Genomic DNA, 23,066 nt, shown 5'->3' with positions numbered 1-23,066 from the left:
TGGGCGTTTTGTTTTGTTTGACTTGTTTGTGTTTCCTGTACTTTATGCGAGAAACAGTTGATTATACAATTAAAATAATATTCAGAGGAAAAAACAGAACCATAGGGCCTGCAAGCTGTCTTTAAAGGGAAGCAGCTGTCAGAAGAGGAGCCCATCCACTGAGCATGGGGATGGAAGGGGGCGTGGGTATTCCTCTGGGTCTGAGACTCAGACAGGGGAGCCCTGGCTGCCCCAGGGGCCCAGGGGGTGACAGCCCGGAGCCCTCAGGGACAGACACAGGTGACATTTTCGGCCTGGACGGGCCCTACTATTTCCTGTGTCCTACCAAGAGGCACCAGGCAGGGGAAGTCAGTGCAGTACACGGGCAGTACCACTTCTCTCACTGGCTCTTCTCAGCTCCAAGTCTTCAGACCGTCAGCTCAGAGAGGACCCTGGGCCCTCAGGACTCAAGCCAGCCCCCCACCCCCTCCCCAGACTCCCCCTGCCCGGACCACCTAGGCTTCTGTCCCCCCCCACCCCCACTAGGCTCCGCCACGCCACCACACCAGCCTTTGCTGAGGCAGCCCTTTGAGGAAAGCTGGGCTTAGTGGGTCCACAGCCCTGGCCCTGCCAGTGTCATTAATCCCCCAAAGAAAGTCAAACATTAGCCTGGGAAAGAGCTTACGCCTTATATAAGCTCCCCTGGGGAAGGTACAAATACAGCTTGTTGGAGCCGGGCTGCCAAAACACAGAGCTGCCGGACCCTGGGTCAGAGCAAGGGTTTCAGCCCCATCGGCCACCGACCCCGCCAGAGGGAGGAGCCAGGCCCAGCCACCAGGTGAGGAGGGACCCCTGGGAAGCCCCCAAGGCCAGGCCTTGCTTCCGCACTGCAACTGACCAAGCCCCTTACGCCCTCTGGGATCTGCTTGGCCCCTTTCTGCTGCCCTGCTATGGTGCACCCAGCCCCAGGGGATCCCCAAAACCAGGAGGCGCGGGGCTTGGGGAGACCTTCCCAGCAGGCAACCTGAGCTCCGCCAGTCCTTTGTGTCTGCTGGAGGCAACCAGGGACCCCTCCCACTCACTCCTGACATCCATCCTGTGGGGACAACGTCCAAGACGGGGCCCCTTGGTCCCAGCGGCCTGGCCTGCACTGCCCCATGCCTGCAGCACGTGTGACCAGCCTGGCTGAACACATACTCACACCCATAAGTCCCCACACGCACACAGCGACACACCCGTGCTCACACAGCTGTGCCCTTCCACTCCAGCCTAAATGTGCACATCCCAGCAGACACTGCCGTGAACACACACCACACCTGCGACCCCACGTCTGCAGGCGCAGTTGGGTACATCCTCATCCACACGCAAATCTGTGGGTACACACAGCTGAGCCCCACATCCTCACACACTTCTACATACACCGGGGCACACCCTCCCCCTTGTGCTTCCGCACCCATCCCCCTGCCCGCCTCACCCCCGTGCGCACTTCCCTCTCCCCGGCCTGGTGCCCCACCCACCCGTAGCTCTGGCTCATCTTGTCCGGTGCCATGACCTTCGCCGAGCTCGTTGACCGCGTGGCCAGCAAAGGGCCCTTCCAGTTCCTGCACACAGTCCTGCTCGGCCTCCCGATCCTGAGCATGGCCAACCACAACCTGCTGCAGATCTTCACGGCGGCCACCCCCGCCCACCACTGTCGCCCGCCACCCAACGCCTCCGCGGGGCCCTGGGTGCTCCCCATGGGCCTGAATGAGAAGCCTGAGCCGTGCCTCCGTTTTGTGTATCCACCCAACGCCAGCCTGCCCAATGACACCCAGGGGGCCACCGAGCCCTGCCTGGATGGCTGGACCTACGACGTCAGCACCAGGGACTCCATTGTGACTGAGGTATGCCCAGAGGCCAGCCCTCTCCCTCCGATTACAGCAGGAACCCCACACTCGTGGACAGGGGAGCATGAGACCCAGGGACAGGGCACTGGGCAGGCAGAGAGGAAGGACCTGGGTGCAGAGACACACCAACCTAAAGGTTCCGTCTCTTCACTTTCAGAGTGCAAACAGTCCTTTCTATGCCAGGCGCAGTGCCAACCTCTGGGGATACAAAAATGCACTGTCCCTGTTCCCACGGGGTCCACCGCCTAGCAGGGGTAACAGCAATTAACGAGAGGACCACACAAAGAAATGTCAAATTACAACTTCAAAGTACTTAAGGTTGTGACCTTAGACTACTGCCTACCCCTGGGCTGGGGGCAGGGGCCAGGGGAAGCTTCCTTAAAGAAGTGACCTTGGGCAGAGATAAGGGAGTCCAGCAAGATTTAGCCAGGCAATGGGGAAAAGGAGGAAAATTCCATCTTGTGCAAAGGTCTCAAGGTGGGACAGTGTGTGGAGGAGGGGATGGACAGAGGTGAGGGTTGGAACATGCCTGAGCAGACCCAGAAAACATCTCATCCTCTCCTGCCGTCACTTATGTGTTCATCTCCCATTCATTCACATCCTCATTTATTCACTGATTCTTTTTTTTTTTTTTTTTTTTTTGCGGTACGCGGGCCTCTCACTGCTGTGGCCTCTCCCGTTGCAGAGCACAGACTCCAGACGCACAGGCTCAGCGGCCATGGCTCACGGGCCCAGCCGCTCCGCAGCATGTGGGATCCTCCCGGACCGGGGCACGAACCAGCGTCCCCTGCATCGGCAGGCGGACTCTCAACCACTGCGCCACCAGGGAAGCCCCTATTCACTGATTCTTTTACCCACCATCTCCAGGAGTTACAGAGTTAAATCAGGCTCTCGAATGACCTGGAGACCATGGTCAGATGAAGAGAGCGAAACGGGAATTGGCATTTATTGAGGATCCACAAATGGTCAGGCACGTCTTGGCCTCTGGCAGACATTGTCTCCCACACTTTGATTCCCACAATGATATTCTGTTGAAGGTGATTTTATCTCCTTTTTCATTCAAAAAAAAACTAAGACTGAGAGGAGGGAAGTGAAGGTCCAGTGGCAGTACAAAAGAGTGGGGGGACCACGGGATTCTAGGGAGGCTTCCTGGAGGGGGTGACATCTGAGCAGTGAGCAGAGGCCAGTGTTTTCATTCTCCCTTCGGGGACCATGAGCCCCTCGAGGGCAGGATCTTGCTTTTGCCACATTAGAAGAGATGCATTTCAAAGTCTTTACCTGGTGCCAGTCCTGTGCTGGGCACACTATGAGCGTGGGCTCCTGGAATCCCTGGAGATGGCATCTCAGTGAGGGAAGTATTGTTAGTACCTTCAGATGAGGAAACTGAGGCTCAGCCTGGTTCAATGACTTTCCCAGGATCACATATGATTCGGACCTGGCAGAGAGACGATTTGAATCCAGGACTATCTATGTTCAGAATCTACGATTGCTATTCATTTGTCTAGTGAATATTTCTTTCTGTATAAAGCACTGACTGCGCGCAAGGCACTGTCCTAAGCGCTTTATACATATTAACCCTTTTAACCTTCCTGACACCATTATAAGATAGTATGATAGGGCTTCCCTGGTGGCGCAGTGGTTGGGAGTCTGCCTGCCGATGCAGGGGACACGGGTTCGTGCCCCGGTCCCAGAGGATCCCACATGCCGCGGAGCGGCTGGGCCCGTGAGCCATGGACACTGAGTCTGCGCGTCCGGAGCCTGTGCGCCGCAACGGGAGAGGCCGCAACAGTGAGAGGCCCACGTACTGCAAAAAAAACAAAAAAAGATAGTATGATAAGCCCATTGTTGCGATGGGGAAACTGAAGCACACAGAGAATGAGGAGATTGTTCAAGCTCTCGCCACTAGTAAGAGGCAGATTCGGGATCTGAACACAGGCACCTGCCCCAGAGCCACGCTCCTAACCATCACATCTGCTGCCTCTCATAGCCCCGGATACTCCATCCCTGTCCTATGCACTTTTTCTCCCCAGCACCCAGCCCAGTGCCTGAAATACACCCAGCATCCAACATTTGTTGACAGCTACACTCATAGTACTGAGGACACAGACTCAAGGAACTCATGAGCCCTGCCTGTCCTCCAGGTGTTCACCTGTAGTGAGGAAAGTCGCCAGCAGCGTGGTGGGGTATGCAGGCTTCCCAGGGCAGGGGCTTTCAGCTGCTTTGCTGTATCCCCAGCAGCTGGAACAGTGCCTGGCACAGAGGAGGCGCTCTGTGAAATAAATATTTGTGTAATGAATGGATACGAGCTTTATAAACTCAGGGTGCTCGGGGAGCCCAGAGGAGGGGCATGGAATCTGCCTGGAGGGGGAACCCAGGGGGGCTCACTGGAGTCAGCAAAGCCTGAGCTGAGTGTGAAGGAGGGGTCAGGGTTAGGGCGGGGGCTGATGCGGGCAAGTGCAGCCCAGGCGAAAGGAACAGAGTGCCTGGAGTCACATGCACAGTCACAGGAGCATAAAGAGAGCAAAGCAGTAAGGACTGCAAGAGACTCAGGAGGGCTGGAGAGGCGGGCAGCGGGCTGCGGAGGCCAGGGACACAGGGAGGAAGCGGGCCAGCAGGAGGGCCTGCCGTGGATGCCGGGGCGAAGGGCTCTGTCTCGAAGGCGACAGGGAGCCGTTGCATGGTGTTATGCAGGAGTGTGGCGTGCTCCGATCGCCTTCTAAGGATCTGCACTCTGTGATCTCGGGTGGCCTCGGCCTACAGCAGCAGCTTGAAGCAGGATCTCGATCCCCAGCCAGAGATTGAAGTCAGGCCGCAGCAGTGAGAGCGCTGAATCCTAGTCACTAGACCGGTGGCCAGTGACAAGGCCCTGGCCCTTCGGCTCTGTAGAAATGAATTCCCACACAGACAGAAAGTGGTGAAACAAGTAAAGTATTTATTAGGAGGTAAAAGGGTACATGTGGATAGACACATGGCCCAACTCAGAGAGAGAGTTGCACCCTTGTGGTAGTTTTTTTTTTTTTTTTTTGCGGTACGCGGGCCTCTCACTGTTGTGGCCTCTCCCGTTGCGGAGCACAGGCTCTGGACATGCAGGCTCAGCGGCCATGGCTCACGGGCCCAGCCGCTCCGCAGCATGTGGGATCCTCCCGGACCGGGGCACGAACCCGCGTCCCCTGCATCGGCAGGCGGACTCTCAACCGCTGCGCCACCAGGGAAGCCCCCTTGTGGTAGTTTGAATCACTTATATGGGGCATTTCTTCCGGGTTTCCTTTGGCCACTCATCTCACTTTGCCTGGTTCTGAGTCCATATTTTGTTTATCTCAGGGTCCTCCCACGTGTGCGCGCGCATCTCTTAGCCAAGATGGATTCTAGCAAAGAGGCCTGTGGGTAGGTTGAGGTCACTTACTATGGAGCGGCGCCCCCTCCGTTGTTGACCTTCAAGGAGCCTTTCTGAGCACGTACAGTTGGGAAGGTCTCCTTGGCTTCAAGAATGAGGCCTATGCAGTCTTTTATCTCTTATCTGGACAGGGCTCAGCTCTCCTCCCTCCTGCTACTCTGGCGTATCTGTCCACAGGGGACGAACTCCGGCTGCTCAGCCTGGGGCCCATCTATCTCCTGCCCCAACTGCAGGGCGGAGAGTAGCTTGCAGAGCATTTTGGTCCAGCAGCTGCGAGACCAGTTAGCAGGTTGCCACAGGGACCCAGGACCAAGATGACAGATGGCAGGGGCAGTCGGAGTAAATACCAGAGAGGTTTGGGGGTCAGAATCTCTGGGACTCGGGAACTAAATGGATGTAGGGGTGAGGAACAGGGCAGGGGTGGGGGGCGTGGAAATGCCCCAATATCTGTAGCTAAGTTTCCAGGTGTGTGGGCAACTTGCTGTACGTCTGGTCCCTGGAAGACAGAGAGAAGGGGTAAAGCCACCGTCCGTGTCCTCCAGAACCTAGAGGAGGAAACAAAAATCCTACAGGGAGCAACGAAATAATAACCATCGCTACCCTTACCGTGTGCTAACCCCTTGCCAGACGGCTCTAATCAGTTTGCTCGTATGAACTCATTTAATCCTCACAACAACTCTCTGAGGTTAGTACCTATATTATGTCCTTTTTGCAGATGAGGAAACCAAGGTACAGGTTACTGGCCCAAGGCACCACATCTTATAAATGCTGGAGCTGGGAGCCAAACCCAGGCAGCAGGGCTCCAGAGCCACCTGCCCCCACTTCCCCACCCTGTGCTCCTGGGGACTGCATCCCCCGACCACTGCACCCTGGGCTAGGTTCTGGGAAGCGCTCAGTTAATGCTGAATGAAGGCCATATGCCCTCAGAGCCCGGCAGGAGGGACTCAGACAGTGCTGACTGCTGGGAAGTGTCTTCCCCTCCAGGGTGCACCTTGAGCTCCAGGGAGCCTGGCCAAGAGCAGAGCTTGCAGGGTTTTTTTTAGCTGCCTTGGGTCCTCGTGGCTGCGCATGGGCTTTCTCTGGTTGCCGCGAGCAGGGGCTACTCTTCGTTGCGGTGTGCAGACTTCTCATTGCGGTGGCTTCTCTTGTTGCGGAGCACAGGCTCTAGGTGTGTGGGCTTCAGTACTTGTGGCACATGGGCTCAGTAGTTGTGGCTCGCGGGCTCTGGAGTGCAGGCTCAGTAGTTGTGGTGCACGGACTTAGTTGCTCCGTGGCCTGTGGGATCTTCCCAAACCAAGGCTCGAACCCGTGTCCCCTGCATTGGCAGGCGGATTCTTAACCACTGCGCCACCAGGGAGGCCCAGCTTGCAGGTCTTGTACCCCGTCAAGCATCAGCTCACATCTGTACCCGCTGAGCACCCAGTCACCATTCCAGCTGTTAGGACCATGTGAATCTGCATCCCAAATATGCGGGGTTTCACCAGGCCTTGAGGTCTGCCCCCTTCTCCGGGTCGGGTCCTGGTCAGGCCCAGGCTCCCTGAGGACTCTCAGCCATGAGAACCCCTGATCAGGGTCCTCACCCAGTCAGGGAAATGTCAGTGGCCAGACCCAGCCAGGTGCTCTTAGCAGCACAGCAAGGTCAAACCCTCTCTGTTTGTGGTTCAAGCCGTGGCAAATCCATGCTCCATCACTTGGGGTGGGGTGGGGTTCCGGTCCCTCACGGGGTGGAGGTAAGACAGTGGCTGGCTCACCTAGGGGTGTGTCTCTGGCGTGGAGGCAGGGACCTGGGTGTGCCAGTCCTGGAGGGAAGGGTGGTAATAAGGAAGACAGCACCTGGCAACCAACTCAGTCCAGGTGACCCTGGTTAGTAGGCAAGGAGCCATCTGCCAGGTGGACAGCGTGGCACCATGAGCCAGGGCCAAGCAGCAGAGTTCACATTCTGACTCTGCTGTTTACTAGGGATGTTACAACCCCAGAAGTCTCAGTTTCCTCATCTGTAAAATGGGGTAAGAGAACAAGTGTGACCATTAAAAGAGATAATGCAAGGCCAGCATTAGCACAGGGCCTGGCACCTACAAGGTGTTCAGCTAATGTTTGCTGCCACTGTTGCTGTTGTGGTGGTCATGATGAATAGAGATGTCCTGAGAAGTAGGGGGTTAGTCCCCCCAGAAGAGTAGGGGGACTCCCAGTAAAAGGAGAATCAGCTGTCACAGCTCTTCCCAGCTCACCCTGGCGGCCGGGCTTTGTCTCACTCCACCCCCCAACCCAGCACAGGGCAGCACGCAGGGCCCAGCTCCACCCCCCGACAGCCGGGACCCGGTGAGTCATCTCCCTCCCCACCTCAGTCCCCTCATCTGTAGAATGGGATAATAAGGACCTTCCCTGCAGAGGAGGCGAGGGTGGGAGGGCTGAGCTGGGTCCAGCCAGGAGCACGGGGGGTTTCCCTCCCCCTTCTGATCCCATAAGCTTTGCTGGCAGAGGTGACCACACATTCCTTTCTCTGGGTTCAGCAGAGACAAGGTAGGAATTTTTCAGAAGGAGCTTTACCAGGACGTTAAGAGGAAACAAAGGCCTTTCTTTTAAGTCTGGAAAGTGTGAGGAGTGAGGACTGTGGACTCTGGATTCCCTGGAGAGGAGCCCACAGCTTCCACACCACAGAATACAGCCCTGTGGGGGCCCGGCTCAGTCTGGGGGCTCCGGAAACCCAACCCTGCAGCCCTCGAAGGCCCGGGCCTGGCCTTGGATGAGCAGGCCCTCCCTCTGAGGCCCCTGTGAGTACTCTCTGGGCCTTGGGCCTTCCCGTCCTGTCTCCAGGGCCACAGAAATCCTGTCTCCCCACACAGGTCCCTGGAGGCCCCAAGTCAGCCGCTGGAGAAGCAGAGATCCCACTCAGTGGTCCTCCCAAAAGCGGGTCTCCACCCTGGAAGTTTCCCCTGCCGAGTGTCTGGTCTTCCTCCACGCTCACCCCCAAATCCCCAGGCCGCGCACCTCCCAGACCATCTGTCCACCTCTTGTCTCCAGCTGAGCTCCTGCATCACCCCTACTTGCTCACCCTGGCCCCTGCCCTGGGCGCCCGTCCTATCATCTCCCCTTTCCTAGCCTCCAATCTGACTCTTGCGTAATGACCAGGGGGCCCCAGCTCAGCCACGTGTCTGGGCCAGCCTGACCCCACGCCATGGCAGCCCTCACCTAGGAAGCTGTAATCGCAGGCAAGAGGAGCCCGGGGCCATCCCCTGGGCTCTCCAGGGTCGAGGTGAACGTCTACCGTGTGCAGGGCCCTGGGCGGGTGCTTTGCTTTCCTTCTTTCACGACCCTGCTAATCTTCTTTTATGGCCACTGTGAACTTTGCCCCTTTTTACAGAGGAATACACTGGGGTCAGATCCAGAAGGTGGCTCTCTCAGCCATGATGGTGAAATCAAGTTTTTGTAGGAAGAGGGATGGGGGTCCTGACTGCAGAATCCACGCCCCTTCTACTGCATCACATGTCCCTGTGAGCACAGGCCTTACAATGACATGTGACAATAATAATAAAACACTATCACACAGAGTGCCGACTGTTTGCCAGGTATGGTGCTGGGTGCTCTTCATTCCTTATTTTATTTACAATCTTGAGAAGCAGGTATTAGTATTACCCCCATTCTACAGATAAAGAGACTGAGCCCCAGAGAGGTTAAGTAACTGGCCCAGGAACTCACAGCTACTAAGTGGCAGAGCTGGAGACGCATGCCTTTTTGAGTCTTCCCAGGTACCTGGCTCTCTGGCCGTTGCGTCCCAGCCTTGGTTCCATCAGAGGTCCAAGAGTAGACAGAGGCAGAGCAATTCTCCCCAAGTTCTAAACTGGAGCTAAAAGGCCCCAAATCTAGGGAAGTTTGTTCCCCTTGTCCTTGCTCTGGAGGGAGTACGGACCATGTGTGGGGTCCCCTGGCAGAGTCAGCCTACACACACACACACACACACACGGAGCAGGGTCCCCATCCTTGATCACACGTGGCTCGCCCTGACCGTTTACATCACGCCTTCTTCTTTGCCGTCTGAGGGGCCTCCTGGCCTATGATTTTGCTCCGCTCCAGCTCCTGAGCCTGTCCCTCACCCTTTGGGCCTGACATCAGATCAGCCCCCTTGGCTCTGGCCTTGGCTGCCTCCTTGACCATGACTCCAGCCCATCCTGTGCTTATGTTTTATAGTGACGCATGGCTACAGCTCCCATGGACTGAGCCTTCCCTCCGGCAGCTCAGGACTCAGAGCGCTAGTTGGGCGTCCAGAAGACCTGAGTTTGAGTCTCTGCCTTGAAATGAACCAAAGCGGTGCTTGGGCAAGTTATTTACCCTCTGAGTCTCGGGTTCTTCGTCTGTAAAATGGAGATAATAATAGTACCTGGGCTTCCGTGGTGGCACAGTGGTTGAGAGTCCGCCTGCCGATGCAGGGGACGCGGGTTCGTGCCCCCGTCTGGGAAGATCTCACATGCCGCGGAGCAGCTGCGCCCGTGAGCCATGGCCGCTGGGCCTGCGCGTCCGGAGCCTGTGCTCCACAACGGGAGAGGCCACAACAGTGAGAGACCCGCACACCGCAAAAAAATAAAAATAAATAAAATAAAATAATAGTACCCACTTCATAGGTTTATTATGGCATCATTTGCAAAGCTTGCTCCGGAGCAGAGTAAGCCCTCTCTTTCTCCCCCACCACCTTCCTGGTATATCATCACTCAGGAAGACACCGCAGTGGGCTTCCTGTTCTTGCCTTCCTGAATCCAGCTCCCTAAGGAGTAAACATTCCAAGAAAGGAAAAAGAAGGCCAAGAACACTGGAGGGGATATTGGGAGCAAGAACTCTATGTGGAGCCGCCAAAAGCCGATAGACAAGAGGTCAGCCCAGGCCATGCCATGGGCTAGATAGAAGCTGAGTGACCGGTTCCCTCCAGTCAGCTGGTTACCTCTTCCTCTCTGGGCCTCATCGGTAAGCTATGTATAGCAACCCCATTAATGATTCATTGGACAAACATTTAACATTTACTGTGAACCACCTACTCTGCTAGCTGCTGGGGTTAAAGCGTCAAATGAGATGTCTCCGCCCTCGGTGTGGTTACGGAATGCAGGAGAGATAGACAAGCACATAGGCAGGTAGCGTGCTATGTAATCTGTGTCCTCTTCGAGGTAAGAACGGGATGCTGAGTGTGGAAGGAGAAATGAGGAATTGCACTGGGAGTCTGGATGTGCTTCTCAGCCACGTATCCATTTCACGAATATTTACTGACTACCTGCTTGTACCAGGCAGCCAGAAAAGATGCTTCTGGCACCAGAGTAAGTGATCTTGACGTGTCTTTTGAAGGACTGACAACCTTGCTAGAGTAGGGGAAGATATCAAGTACAAAAGCAAAGAGGAACACAATAGCCTGAAGCTTCTGTAGGATCACTAGTGAAAACCTGATTACAACCACGGACCCCACGTGGCCAGGCCTACGCATGGAGTCAGGGGCAAAGGAAACATAAATCACTCTCTCAACACCTTGAAGAATGGAGACCAGCTACGGGTTTTCTTAACACAGAAAGCATGCCAAAATCCCTCAAAATATCTTCCCTTCCCCCCCAAAATTCCAGGATGCCTTTAAAAATCTCTCCAGGGCTTCCCTGGTGGCGCAGTGGTTGAGAGTCCGCCTGCCGATGCAGGGGACGCGGGTTCGTGACCGGTCCGGGGAGGTCCCACATGCTGCGGAGCGGCTGGACCCGTGAGCCATGGCCGCTGAGCCTGCGCGTCCGGAGCCTGTGCTCCGCAACGGGAGAGGCCGCAATAGTGAGAGGCCCGTGTACCGCAAAAAAAAAAAAAAAAAAAAAAATCTCTCCAGTTCTCTCTATATCTGGTCCCATGCTCTTGTGTTCCCAGTCCCCTTCCGAGGTCATTCGGGGACCGAGACACACAGCAGCTCCGCCATCTTCAACACGTGGCTTCCAGAGTTGCTCTAGTTACCACCATTCCTAACCAACAGGAAGGGAGAAAGCACGCAAGTCCAGGCCAGGGATTCCCTCTTACTCAAATGAAGCGGAAGCAGCATCCACTTCTTCCACTCACACGTCACTGTCAAGAATTACACGGCCCCGTCTCGCTCCCGGATGGCCTGTCCCTTTACACCGCATGCTACACAGTACAGAATGTCTCTCTAGACACCCGCTGGCCTACTCCTTTCACACCACCTCCCTTCCTCCTCTACTCCTTTCCCTCCCCCATCCCCACACATGTACCATGCAGGCTCCCTTTCCAGCCAGAAGAGCCCTGGGTTTGCTGGCCACTCTGGGCCACTGTGAGCAAGCTGGAGGACCTGGAGACTTCACCCTCGCCCAATCCCCCTCGCTCCCCGGGAGGAAAGCAGAAAGAGCTCCCTGGGATGTGTGGTCCTTTGCCCGCACTGTTTTGCTTCCAAAACATTCTCATCAGGCATTTCCAGTGAATGAGCTTCTTCACTTCATTACACAAGTAATTCAGGACAACTGGACAAAGGGTGCGTGCTGGGGATTAGCGGGAGGTTAGGCCAGACAGGTGGGCAGGGGCCAGAGCCTGAGGGCTGCATAAATCTGTGTTAACAGAGCTTTCTCTTTACCCAGAGGGCAAGAGGAAGCCAGGGGGTGCCTTAGGCAAGGCAGCAAGCTGACTGCGAGAGGTGCTTCAGAAAAGCCCCTCAGGTTACCAGGGAAAGAAAGGAAGGACTGAGGTCGAAGGTTGGGAGACCTGTCAGAAGACTGTTGCCGATAATACCCTCTGGGCTCAATTTCCTCAACTGTAAAATGAGGATGACAGCAGCTCTACATCGTAAGGTTGCTCTGATGACTGAAAAAATTAAGGCATGGAAAGTGCTGACTTAGAACAGTGCCTGGTGCAGAGTAAGCCCTCAATATATATTGGCTGTTATTCTTTTTTTAAAATTTATTTTATGGACGTATAGCAGATTTACAATGTTGTGTTAATTTGGGCTGTACAGCAAAGTGACTCAGTTACCCATATATACACTCTTCGTATTCTTTTCCATTATGGTTTATCACAGCATATTGAATATAGTTCCCTGTGCTATACGGTAGGACCTTGTTTTTTTATCCATGCTATACACACCAGCTTGCATCTGCTAATCCCAAACTCTCAATCCATCCCTCCCCTGCTCCCCTCCTGCTTGGCAACCACAAGTCTGTTCTCTATGTCTGTGAGTCTGTTTCTGTTTCGTAGATAAGTTCATTTGTGTCATATTTTAGATCCCACATATAAGTGATATCATATGATATTTTGTCTTTCTCTTTCTGACTTACTTCACTTAGTATGATAATCTCTAGGTCCATCCATGTTGCTGCAAATGGCATTGTTTCATTCTTTTTTATGGCTGAGTAGTATTCCACTGTATATATGTACCACATTTTCTTTATCCATTCATCCATCAATGGACATTTAGGTTGTTTCCATGTCTTGGCTATTGTAAACAGTGCTGCTATGAACATAAGGGTGCATGTATCTTTTTTTTTTTTTTTTTTTTTGCGGTACGCGGGCCTCTCACTGCCGTGGCCTCTCCTGCTGCGGAGTACAGGCTCCAGACGCTCAGGCCCAGCGGCCATGGCCCACGGGCCCAGCCGCCCCGCGGCATGCGGGATCCTCCCGAACCGGGGCACAAACCTGTGTCCCCTGCATCGGCAGGCGGACTCTCAACCACTGCGCCACCAGGGAAGCCCGCATGTATCTTTTTTAATTATAGTTTTGTCCAGATATATGCCCAGGAATGGGATTGTTGGATCATATGGGAACTCTATTTTTAGTTTTTTGAGGACGCTTCATACTGTTTTCTATAGTGACTGCACGAATTCACATTCCCACCAACAGTGTAGGAGGGTTCCCATTTCTCCACACCCTTTCCAGCATTTGTTATTTGTAGACTTTTTAATGATGGCCATTCTGACCGATGTGGGGTGATACCTCATTGTAGTTTTGGTTTGCATTTCTCTAATAATTTGCGACATTGAGCATCTTTTCATATGCCTGTTGGCCATTCGTATTTCTTCTTTGGAGAAACGTCTCTTTAGGTCTCTGCCCATTTTTCAATTGGGTTGTTTGTTTTTTGGTTTTGAGTTGCATGAGCTGTTTGTAAATTTTGGAAATTAAGCCCTTATCGGTCTCATCATTTGCAAATATTTTCTCCCAGTCCATAGGTTATCTTTTCATTTTGTTTATGGTTTCCTTTGCTGTGCAAAAGCCTGTAAGTTTCATTAGGTCCCATTGCTTTCATTTCTACTGTATATTGGCTGTTATTCTTAATCCAAGTATAAGAGGATGAGGCCTGCACTAAGATAGCAGTAATGGAGATAGAAGAATCCAGATTCGAGAAATATTAAAGGACTTCCCTGGCGGTCCAGTGGTTAAGACTCCACGCTTCCACTGCAGAGGCCATGGGTTCGATCCCTGGTTGGGGAAGTAAGATCCCACATGCCGCTAGCGGCGGCCAGAGAAAAAAGAAGTATTTAAACAGTTAGAAACTGGAGGATGAAGCGATTGTAACATGGGAGAGGAAGGAGTCCAAAAAGGGCTGCCAGTCACTGTGCTTCAGACCTTACAGGGAGAGGGTGGCAAGTCTCGCTGACTCTGAGATGCCCAAAAGACACCCTCCAGGTGGAGATTTCAAGTAGGCTGCTGAGTCGATGGGTCTCAAGGCCAGAAGAAAGGTTGGGCTAAAGAGAGGGGTTTCGAGTTTTCACCATAAAATAGTCATTGAAGCCACAGGAGCAGGTGGCATTTCCTGGGGAAAGTGAATAAAAAGAGAAAGATCCACGAAGAGGCCTGGGGAACTTTTAAGGGATAGAGAGAAAGAAGGCCGCAGAGGGAGGGAAAGGAGGAAGACCGGAGGAGGCAGAGGTCAGCGGGGTCACGGGCTGCCGAAGGGAAGTCAGGTCAGGAAACAGAAGGTTCCATTGGGTTTGGGGAGCAGAGTTTCAGTGGAGGGTGGGGGCAGACTCGGGAAATGAGTGGGACACGAGGACGGGGTGACAGCCAGGATGGCTCCTTGTTCAAGAGATCTGGCTTTGAAGGGAAGAGAGAAATGAAGCAAATGTGGAAGGGAAAGAGGCTTTAAGTGGAGAGACTGGAACATAAGCAAATGACGATGCAGAGCAGTCAGGAGACAGACTGAAGGTGTGGGATGGAGGGAGGTGGCGGCGGGAGTGGCCCCTGGAGGAGAGAGGGGGCAAGCAGAGGAACCAGCCTTGCACAAGTGAAGTTGGGGAGCAGACACACAGGTAACCGCAGGACGCAGATGAGCCTGGAGGAGCTTGAAGACAGACCTGGCTGTGGCAGCTGAGCAGACTTCACGAGCCATATGGCAGGCCACATGTGCCGAAGGGATGTTGTCATTGCAGAACCACAGGGCCAGCCCGAAGGGGGAAGCAGCACCGGGAGCAGGGGCCAGGCTCAGGGAAGCCAAGCACCGGCGCTGGGAGAGGGAGCGCACACATGGGGGCGCAGGCTGAGCGCAGCTGAGAGGCTGGGCTGGGCTGAGCCGGGTGGCCGGGTGGCCGGGTGGATCTCCCTCTCTCCTGCGCAGTGGGACCTGGTGTGCAGCTCCAACAAACTGAAGGAGATGGCCCAGTCTATCTTCATGGCGGGCATACTGATTGGGGGGCTCGTGCTGGGAGACCTGTCTGACAGGTGAGACGCGGGGGCCTCGCCAGGGGAGGCACAACCCATGGAGACCCCCCGCCCCTCTCCATTACACCCATGCACCCCCAAAGAGGCCAAGAGCTGGGGTAGGGGGGAGAGATGGTCCTTGCTGTGTGGCCAGCCCCTTTCGGGGACACAGTCTTCTCCCTGCCCCAAAACCCCTACAGCTTGAGTCTTCCAGCCTCCCCAGACCCGGGGAAACGGCCTCAGGGTTTTCAGACCCAGTAGTGGCTGCATGGCCCTGGAGGTGGGTGGATGAATGGCTTGGAGAGGAGATGTCCTTTGACCCCTGCTCAGGTAGCTAAGCTGGGGGTGGAGGAGATCACTCATTAACTCAAACGTCTAACTTGTCAACAGAAAAAAGCAATTACCAGCAAGGCTCTGTCTGGGGAGGGAGTTACACGCCCTGCCTGGCCCTTTGGGAGGTGGAGGGTCCAGCCCTTTGCCCCGCAGAGTCACTGCCCTTGGCCGGCTCACAGCCGCTAACGACCCTCTTCTTGTTCGAGCTGCAGATTTGGCCGCAAGCCCATCCTGACCTGCAGCTACCTGCTGCTGGCAGCCAGCGGCTCAGGCGCAGCCTTCAGCCCCACCCTCCCCATCTACACAGTCTTCCGCTTCCTGTGCGGCTGCGGCATCTCGGGCATCACCCTGAGCACCACGATCTTGAGTGAGCCACCGGGGGAGGGGACGGGGACCAGGAGTTTGGGGAGCACCAGCCTGAAGCCAAGAGCGTGGCTCAGCCCCAGGCACCGGGCGACCTTGGTCAGGCAAGGCGTTGCCCCTCTCAAGACCCCAGAGGCCCCCCCTGAACGTAACAACAAGCACAGCAGCAGCGGCTCCCCCGGGCCTGGCATCTGCCGGTACATGACCTCGTTCAGCCCATACACGCAAGTAGGTCAAACAAGGGACATCACCCGCCGCTGGAGAGGCAGTCAAGGCTGCAGGCTTGGGAGTCAGTCAAACCTACGTTTGAGTCCTACCTTCTTGACCCTCAGTCACCGCATCTCTAAAATGAGGGCGATGAAACCTTAGGATCAGGGTCAGATCACGTAGCCAACGGAGGGGCAGGAGCTGGTGCCCCTTCTCAGGAGGTGCCCACCGCCCAGTAGGGTCTTAATCTGGTCCTTGGGTTCCTCCTGCAGGTGTCGAGTGGGTGTCCACCCGGATGCGGGCCATCAAGTCGATTTCACTCGGTTACTTCTACACCAGTGGCCAGTTCATCCTGCCTGGCCTGGCCTACGCCATCCCCCAGTGGCGTTGGCTCCAGTTAACCGTGTCCATTCCCTTCTTCGCCTTCTTCCTGTTGTCCTGGTATGTGACCCTCTTTTCTTCAGCCCCCTCCTTAGAGCCACCGGGATCAAACAGGAGGAGCCCATGCCTGACCAGGCTGGCTGACTCTGTCTGTCCCGAGACACCCCATCCCAGAGTCAGGAAGGGCGTTCCAGAGAGGAGGAACCACACACCGAGGCATGCGGGGAGGGAGCGCTCGGCTGGGCGGGTGGTGAGGGGCTTAGGGTCCGGCTGTGAAGAGCACAGAAAGCCAGAGAGGCCTCGGTTTCACGTGGAGGGACAGAGGACGCCCCTGAAGGTGCCCGGGGTGCTGAGGGGCCTGACCAAACTTCCGTTCGTGACATAATCACACAGACGGACACACCCAAGTGGGTGGAGATGAGAGACACAGGGGAGTGACCGCGTGGGCAAGAGGAGCCTGGGAGATGAGTCTGAGGGGCATTTTGAAGGCGAAATCCTCAGAGTGTGGGGACTTCTGGATTTGAGGTATCAAGAAAAGGAAAGCTCCAACCTGAGAACCTGGGAGAATCAAGGGGTCTGGGGCAGAGACCCCGAGTAAGGACATGTGGAAGACAGGAAACCCATCTGTAGGTGGTAGTTGATAGCTGGGCCCAAAGAACAGGAAGTAATGAACAAGCCCAGGAGCAGAAATGAAGTCCTGGAGGATCCTTTATCCGGCACTTACTACGTGCAAGGCCCTGTTCTGGGCACCAACCCACAACATACCAACACTCACGGCATCTCTGTGTGAAGCGGACATTAGTATTCCCATTTACAGATGAGGAAACCGAGGATGAGAGAGCTGAAGCAATCCTCCAAGGTTACACAAAAAGACGCAGGACTGGAATGGGGCCTCCATTTGAAAATGAGAATAAGCTCCCAAGGGGACGGGCAATCTTGCAGTGAGAGAGATGGCCCGAGAGTCCAGAGTGGAGTTCGGCATGTCCACAGCCTAGGATGGGAGCCGAGAGGTGGGAGGCAAAATAAGGGCAGATGGTCAGCAGGTCCCTTCACTGGGTGACTTGGGGCAAGCCTCACCCACTCTGAGCCTCAAGATTTTTCTAGGCAAGATGGAGATACCGATGCCTTTCTCCCAGAGTTACACGTGCCTGGTCCACAGGAAGGCTCACTGATTGGAAGCCACTGTTGTCATTATTCTCAGGGAGAGGAGGATGGAATCCAGCCCCTGGCTATGGATTTGGGAGGAAGTCACCCATCATCTTGGTAGGCGCAGGCTGAGAAGACTGTCAGGGCAGAAATAAGACCACAAGGCCAGAGGGCAGGTAGCAATGGGCCCAGGAAGCTGCCACTACCAGCAGGACCAAAGGTCTGAGGCCAGGTGACCCGTGTCCACTCCCCTGAGGGTCTCACTGGAGCCAGGTCCTGGGTGCCTGTGGGGTCCACAGCCGGAACGGACCCCACCTGGGACCAGACTTTTCCAAGCATCCCTCCTTTCTCCCCACGCCTCTGCCTCCTCCATTTCCCTTCAGTTTGTGACCCTCAGGGTTTGCTCAGGGGTGAACCAATCCCAAAAGCATAGCCCAAAGGTGGGGGAGAGTGAGGTTGGCCACACGCTTGCCAACCCCAAGGCCCCATGTTGCGCTTGCAAACCGTCCCCCGACCCAGCAGAGTTGGCCTTTTGCAGGGAGAATCAAAGGGTCCTCGGACCCATTCCCTAGACCACAACCCTAAACTTAGCCCCCTTCCTAAGCGGCCCTGGGACTGCAGCCCTGCCCCCGCTTCACCCAGGACCTGGAATTGGGCCCAAGGACGGCTGGGGACGTGGACGTGTAGGACCCTCCAGCTGTCCAGCCTCAAGCATGCCAACCCTTCCCCAGGCCCCACCTGCCTTGGCCTAGGGCCCGAGGCTCCTAGCTAAGAACAACACCCAAGGATAACACGCTGCCCGGGGGTCGGGGGCAGGGGAACAGCTCTTCTGGAAAGGGAAGAAGAGATCTCTGGAATTTGTGCCGGCTGCAGGCAGCCCAGGTGCAGAGCTTGACCAAGTGTAAATTCCATGAAACCTGCAGTAAGGCGGCTCGGGTTTCTGGTCCTCCTAGCCTGCGGCCCTGGCTCTTGATCGTTTTCCAGCCTCTCAGAAGAAGGTGGGGGTGGGGGCTTGGGAGCCGCTGTGACTCGGTTCTGGCCCCCAGGTGGCTGCCAGAGTCCATACGCTGGATGATCCTGTCTGGAAGGTCCTCCAAGGCCCTGAAGACATTCCGGCAGGTGGCGGCCTTCAATGGCAAGAAGGAGGAAGGAGAAGCACTCAGCCTGGAGGTAGAGACCCAGAGGGATTGTGGCCTGGGGCACGAACCTGGGCTCTGTTCTTGGACTGTCCCCTCCTCTTGCCTCTGTTTCCCCTGCTCACAAGCCTACATCTGGTGCCCTAAGCAAGCTCTTCCAAAGGCACCAGGCCTGCACCTCCCTCCCTTCTCCCTCTGCCCACCAGCTGGTCGCTAATGGACCCCTCCCCTTCCTCTGCCCCAAGGAGATCAAACTCAACCTGCAGAAGGAGATCACCTTGGCCAAGGCCAAACACAGCATAGCTGACCTGTTCCGGACACCCATCCTGCGCCGTGTGACCTTCTGTCTTTCCCTGGCCTGGTAACCCACCACCCCTCCCTGCCCACACCCTAGCACCCCTGCCAAGCAGGGGTCATGAACAAGGCCTCTGGCAGGCTCACCTAAGGGCAAGGCCTAAAATACCTGCAAGAAGAGTCAAGGGATCCCCTCCTCAGGGCTGCCCCAGTCCAGCCCCAACCCCAGAAGTCTCTGGCATCCCTGCCCCACACCCAGGTTCAGCCATAAGGGTCTGCTTCCTCCTGGGGTCACACCCACCTCACCCACAGGGCAAATGCTCCAAACACCTTCACCAGCTCACATCCCTACCATGTGAGCTGTGCCTCTCTGTCCCTGCCCCCCACTGGTTCCGCTCTGCCCTCTGGGACCCCACAGAGCAAGCCTGGCTCTCAGGGCTTCAAGGTTTAACGACAGAAATTGTGATTCTTCTAAGTCTTCTCTTTTGCCTGACATCCCACATCTCCTTCAAAGTCCCTTCCGTGACCTGGTTCTGACGCCCTTCTCATCCTGGCCACCCCCATGTGAAAAGGATTCAGTATATCCAGCAACTCTTCAAAAGGGATCCCACAATTCTGAGAGGGGGAGGGGAGGCATCTGACCCATGTGTGCAGCCCTGGGGACTTTCACCTCCCCCATCTGAATGTTAAACCATTACCCAACAAAGAGAGATTGTTTACTGCCTCCTTTGGTCTCCAAGAGTCCCTCCAGGACCGATATTCTCTGGAGTCAATTATATGACACTTCGTCACCATACCCTAGACCATGTCCATGTCAGACATAACCAATCAATCCCAGCACTCTCTCACTGAGCCCAGACACAATCTCAGAGGCCTCAAAACACCACTGAAGCAGCCCCTATCGATCTGTTGCAATTGGGACAAGAAATGAAACTACTCATCATCCTGGTGACCCAATGAGCAGTATGGGGAGAGGCCCCCGCCTGGCTGTGGGTCCTAATCACTCACTCTCTGACCCTCAGGTTTTCCACCGGTTTTGCCTACTATAGTTTGGCTATGGGTGTGGAGGAATTTGGCGTCAACCTCTATGTTCTCCAGCTCATCTTTGGTGGGGTCGATGTCCCAGCCAAGTTCATCACTATGGTCTCCATAAGCTATCTGGGCCGGCACACCACGGAGGCCGTCGTTCTGCTCCTGGCAGGAGGATGCATCCTGTCTCTCATCTTTGTGCCTTCGGGTGAGAAGCTGGGTCGACCCCCAGAACCCTCCGAAAGAGGCTGACCCGTGAGACCAATGTGTCTGTGGGCCTCACGGGCTGGGAAGCGGGGTTCCAGGGACGCCAGATCTGCTGAGTCTGCCTCTAATTCACTGTGTTACCTTGAGCAGCTCCCTGTACTCCCTGGGGCTCAGGTTTCTCGTCTAGAAAATAACACAGGTGGGCTGGATGACATCAAAGATCCCTTTCAGATCTGACTCAGGGCAAAGCATGGTGGTGTCTACACAGTGAGAGGAATTGCTCGGGATTTGGGTGTTGCCCGGGTGACATCGCTGCAGAAGACAAGCTTGGATGGGGAAACCTCAGAGCCCAGTGCTCAAGGAACACCCCACAACCTCCTCCACCATGACCTTGGAAAAGCCACTTTTACTTTATATAGATGTTTGTGTGTTGATACACCTATATCCTTCCAAAGGGACTGGAGATATTTTTGGACAAAAACAGATACAACAAATTATGAGAATAGGGAATCAGAGCCAGGGAAAAACCCAAATGCAGCAGGACACAAGCCTGCGAAGCACTGGGAAGAGCAGAGGGGCTACTACTCAGCTTTAAGTTTGGATGTGAGCTGCCCGGCAGCCAAAGCAAAGAGGGAGACAAGGTCTCTGAGGAGTGAGAACACGCAGGGGCTCCTGAGCCCCCAAGTCTACTGCCTTTTCTTTCCTGTGCAGACTTGTTGACCCTGAGGACAGTACTGGCTGTGTTTGGGAAGGGATGCTTGTCCAGCTCCTTCAGCTGCCTCTTCCTCTACACGAGCGAGCTATACCCCACTGTCATCAGGTAGGTGCTGGGCCTGGAAGCAGCCCAGCCAAAGGATACAGGGGCAGGTGGGATTGTGGCCCCTGTCCAGGGGCCCCAGAGCTGTTTTTTGAGAACCCGCACAGAGGCTGCCAATCTCTGCTCTGAACTCTCCCAGGCAAACAGGTATGGGCATAAATAACCTGTGGACCCGCGTGGGAAGCATGACGGCCCCACTGGTGAAAATCACCGGGGAGCTGAAGCCCTTCATCCCCAATGTCATCTTTGGGACCATCGCCCTCCTGGGAGGCAGTGCAGCCCTCTTCCTGCCTGAGACGCTCAATCGGCCCTTGCCAGAGACTGTTGAAGACTTAGAAAACTGGTCAGTCCCCTGTTTCTGGCCCCACCAGTCCTCCTCCTTGGGGAAGCCCAGGGCTTTTCCTGAGCTCTCTTTCCCTAGGTCCGTGCAGGCAAAGGAGCCAAAGCAGGAGCCAGAAGCGGAAAACGCATCCCAGAGGATCCCTCTGCAGCCTTGTGAACTGGGCCTGGGCCCCAACTGAAGGCAACAGACCCTCCTTTCCCTGCCCTCCAGAGACTAATCCCAGCCAGGTCCTTGCCTGTCTCTGGGCTCCACAGGCACCTTGGGGAGGGTCCTGGGTGCAACTATGCTTCTAGGACACAGTCCTCTGAGAGCTTGGTGGAGTTATCTCCACCACCACCGGGGCTCCCCAACCCAGCCCTGGCCAGTTCAAAAGTTTGGCCACAGGCCTTTGCACACCCCACCTTGCCCTCACCCTCCCTGCAGCCCAGGCCCTGCCATTCTTCTGTCCAGCCCTTCCCCACTGACCACTTCCCCCATTGTTCCCACTCCCTTCCCCTTCTTGCTCCCACCCCTTTCTTCAATGGGAGGTTTCAATAAACAACAGTGAAGAACTCAAGCCATGCTGCTCAGGAACAGGGGTGGGAAAGGGGGCAGGGCCTGGTATGGACATGTGAGCATGTGCATCTGCCCATCCACACTGGCATGCACATACAGGTATGGGCACACAGGTACATGCAAGGTGGGCTGATGTGAACACGTGTGTCCAGTGCGAGCACACTGACGTGTGTATACGCCAAGCCTTTATTGGTTGACTTGGACTGCTATAACAACATGCCACAGATAGAATCACTTAAACAATTTCTTCCTCACAGTTCGGGAGTCTGAGAAGTCCAAGATCAAGGTGCTGGCAGACTCAGTTCCTGGTGGGGGCCCCATTCCTGGCTTGCAGATGGTCAGATACCTTCTCACTGTGTCTCACGTGGCGGAAGAGAGATGAATCGAGCTTTCTGGTTTCTCTTCTTTTTTTTTTTTTTTTTTTTTTGCGGTAAGTGGGCCTCTCACTGTTGTGGCCTCTCCCGTTGCAGAGCACAGGCTCCGGACGCGCAGGCTCAGCGGCCACGGCTCACAGGCCCAGCCACTCCACGGCATGTGGGATCTTCCCGGACTGGGGCACGAACCCGTGTCCCCTGCATTGGCAGGTGGACTCTCAACCACTGCGCCACCAGGGAAGCCCTCTCTTCTTTTAAGGGCACTAATCTCATCATGAGGGCCCCACCCTCATGACCTCATCTAACTCTAATTACCTCCCAAAGGCCCCACCTCCTAGTACCATCACATTGGGTGTTACAATGCAGTCTATAGCAAGTCCTGTCCTTGGAAATACCACATGTGTATCTATATGTCCCATCATGTGTGTGAGCACTTGACTAGATAAGCCCAGAGTGGCTGCAGACAGAAGCCAGGGCTCCTCCAATCCCGACCTCCTTCTCCCTGCTCACCCTGAGTCTCTGATCCATGTCCCAACCCTGCGCCCGCCAGGCAGCTTTGTCTCCTATTTAACTGAGAAAACTGCAACCGTAACTGAACACTGTCGACGTCTGCCACCATGTTTCCCAAGTTTCCCCCAATCACAACAGAAAGTCCAGTCCTCCCACTGGGGCTCTGCATCCAACCTCTCCCACCAACAGCCATCTGCCTTCTCCTTGGGTCTCTGCACTTTCCCTCTCTCCTGGCTCCTTCCCATCACCAGTTAAATAAACCCAAGTCTCTCCTATCTTAACTTAAACCAACCAACCAACCTTCCTTGGAGGCCACGTCTCCCTCCAGGGCCACACTGTCTCTTTCTCCACTTCACAGCCAAACTTCACAAAGCTCCTGTCGGCCTCCCCTGCCTCTACTCTCTAACCTCATCCAAACTGCGCTCTGGCTCCCACCCTTCTCTGAAATTGTTTTCACCAACAACACTGAT

At 55.3% G+C, this 23,066-nt stretch overlaps 1 protein-coding gene across 3 annotated transcripts; it reads left to right on the top strand.

The window, feature by feature from the left end:
• The first annotated feature begins 719 nt into the window (after positions 1-719).
• SLC22A8 (solute carrier family 22 member 8) lies at positions 720-21,599 on the top strand. Of its 3 annotated transcripts, none has more exons than XM_082660508.1 (11): positions 720-817; positions 1,503-1,862; positions 14,819-14,922; positions 15,447-15,601; positions 16,077-16,245; positions 18,378-18,501; positions 18,713-18,828; positions 19,784-19,998; positions 20,709-20,817; positions 20,954-21,157; positions 21,246-21,599. In XM_082660508.1, exons 2-11 carry the CDS (start codon positions 1,527-1,529, stop codon positions 21,448-21,450), a joined length of 1,737 nt encoding a protein of 578 aa, XP_082516634.1. In that variant the 5' UTR covers positions 720-817; positions 1,503-1,526; the 3' UTR covers positions 21,451-21,599. The 3 variants fall into 3 exon arrangements, with proteins under 3 accessions (XP_082516634.1, XP_082516635.1, XP_082516636.1); XM_082660509.1 differs by having other exon boundaries at positions 21,236-21,483; XM_082660510.1 differs by having other exon boundaries at positions 742-817; positions 1,775-1,862.
• The last annotated feature ends 1,467 nt before the right edge of the window (positions 21,600-23,066 follow it).

This window comes from Grampus griseus (assembly GCF_964374135.1).
Source record: "Grampus griseus genome assembly, chromosome: 8".
Taxonomy (NCBI): Eukaryota; Metazoa; Chordata; class Mammalia; order Artiodactyla; family Delphinidae; genus Grampus; species Grampus griseus.
This window is presented reverse-complemented; position numbering and strand designations above follow the sequence as displayed.

Bases quoted from the DNA above. Each gene is read 5' to 3' on its own strand.
- SLC22A8 (XM_082660508.1), top strand. From the start codon at position 1,527: ATGACCTTCGCCGAGCTCGTTGACCGCGTGGCCAGCAAAGGGCCCTTC. The intron at 18,829-19,783 runs GTAACCCACCAC...TCTGACCCTCAG, and splicing joins TTCTGTCTTTCCCTGGCCTG to GTTTTCCACCGGTTTTGCCT. The intron at 21,158-21,245 runs GTCAGTCCCCTG...AGGTCCGTGCAG, and splicing joins GTTGAAGACTTAGAAAACTG to GCAAAGGAGCCAAAGCAGGA.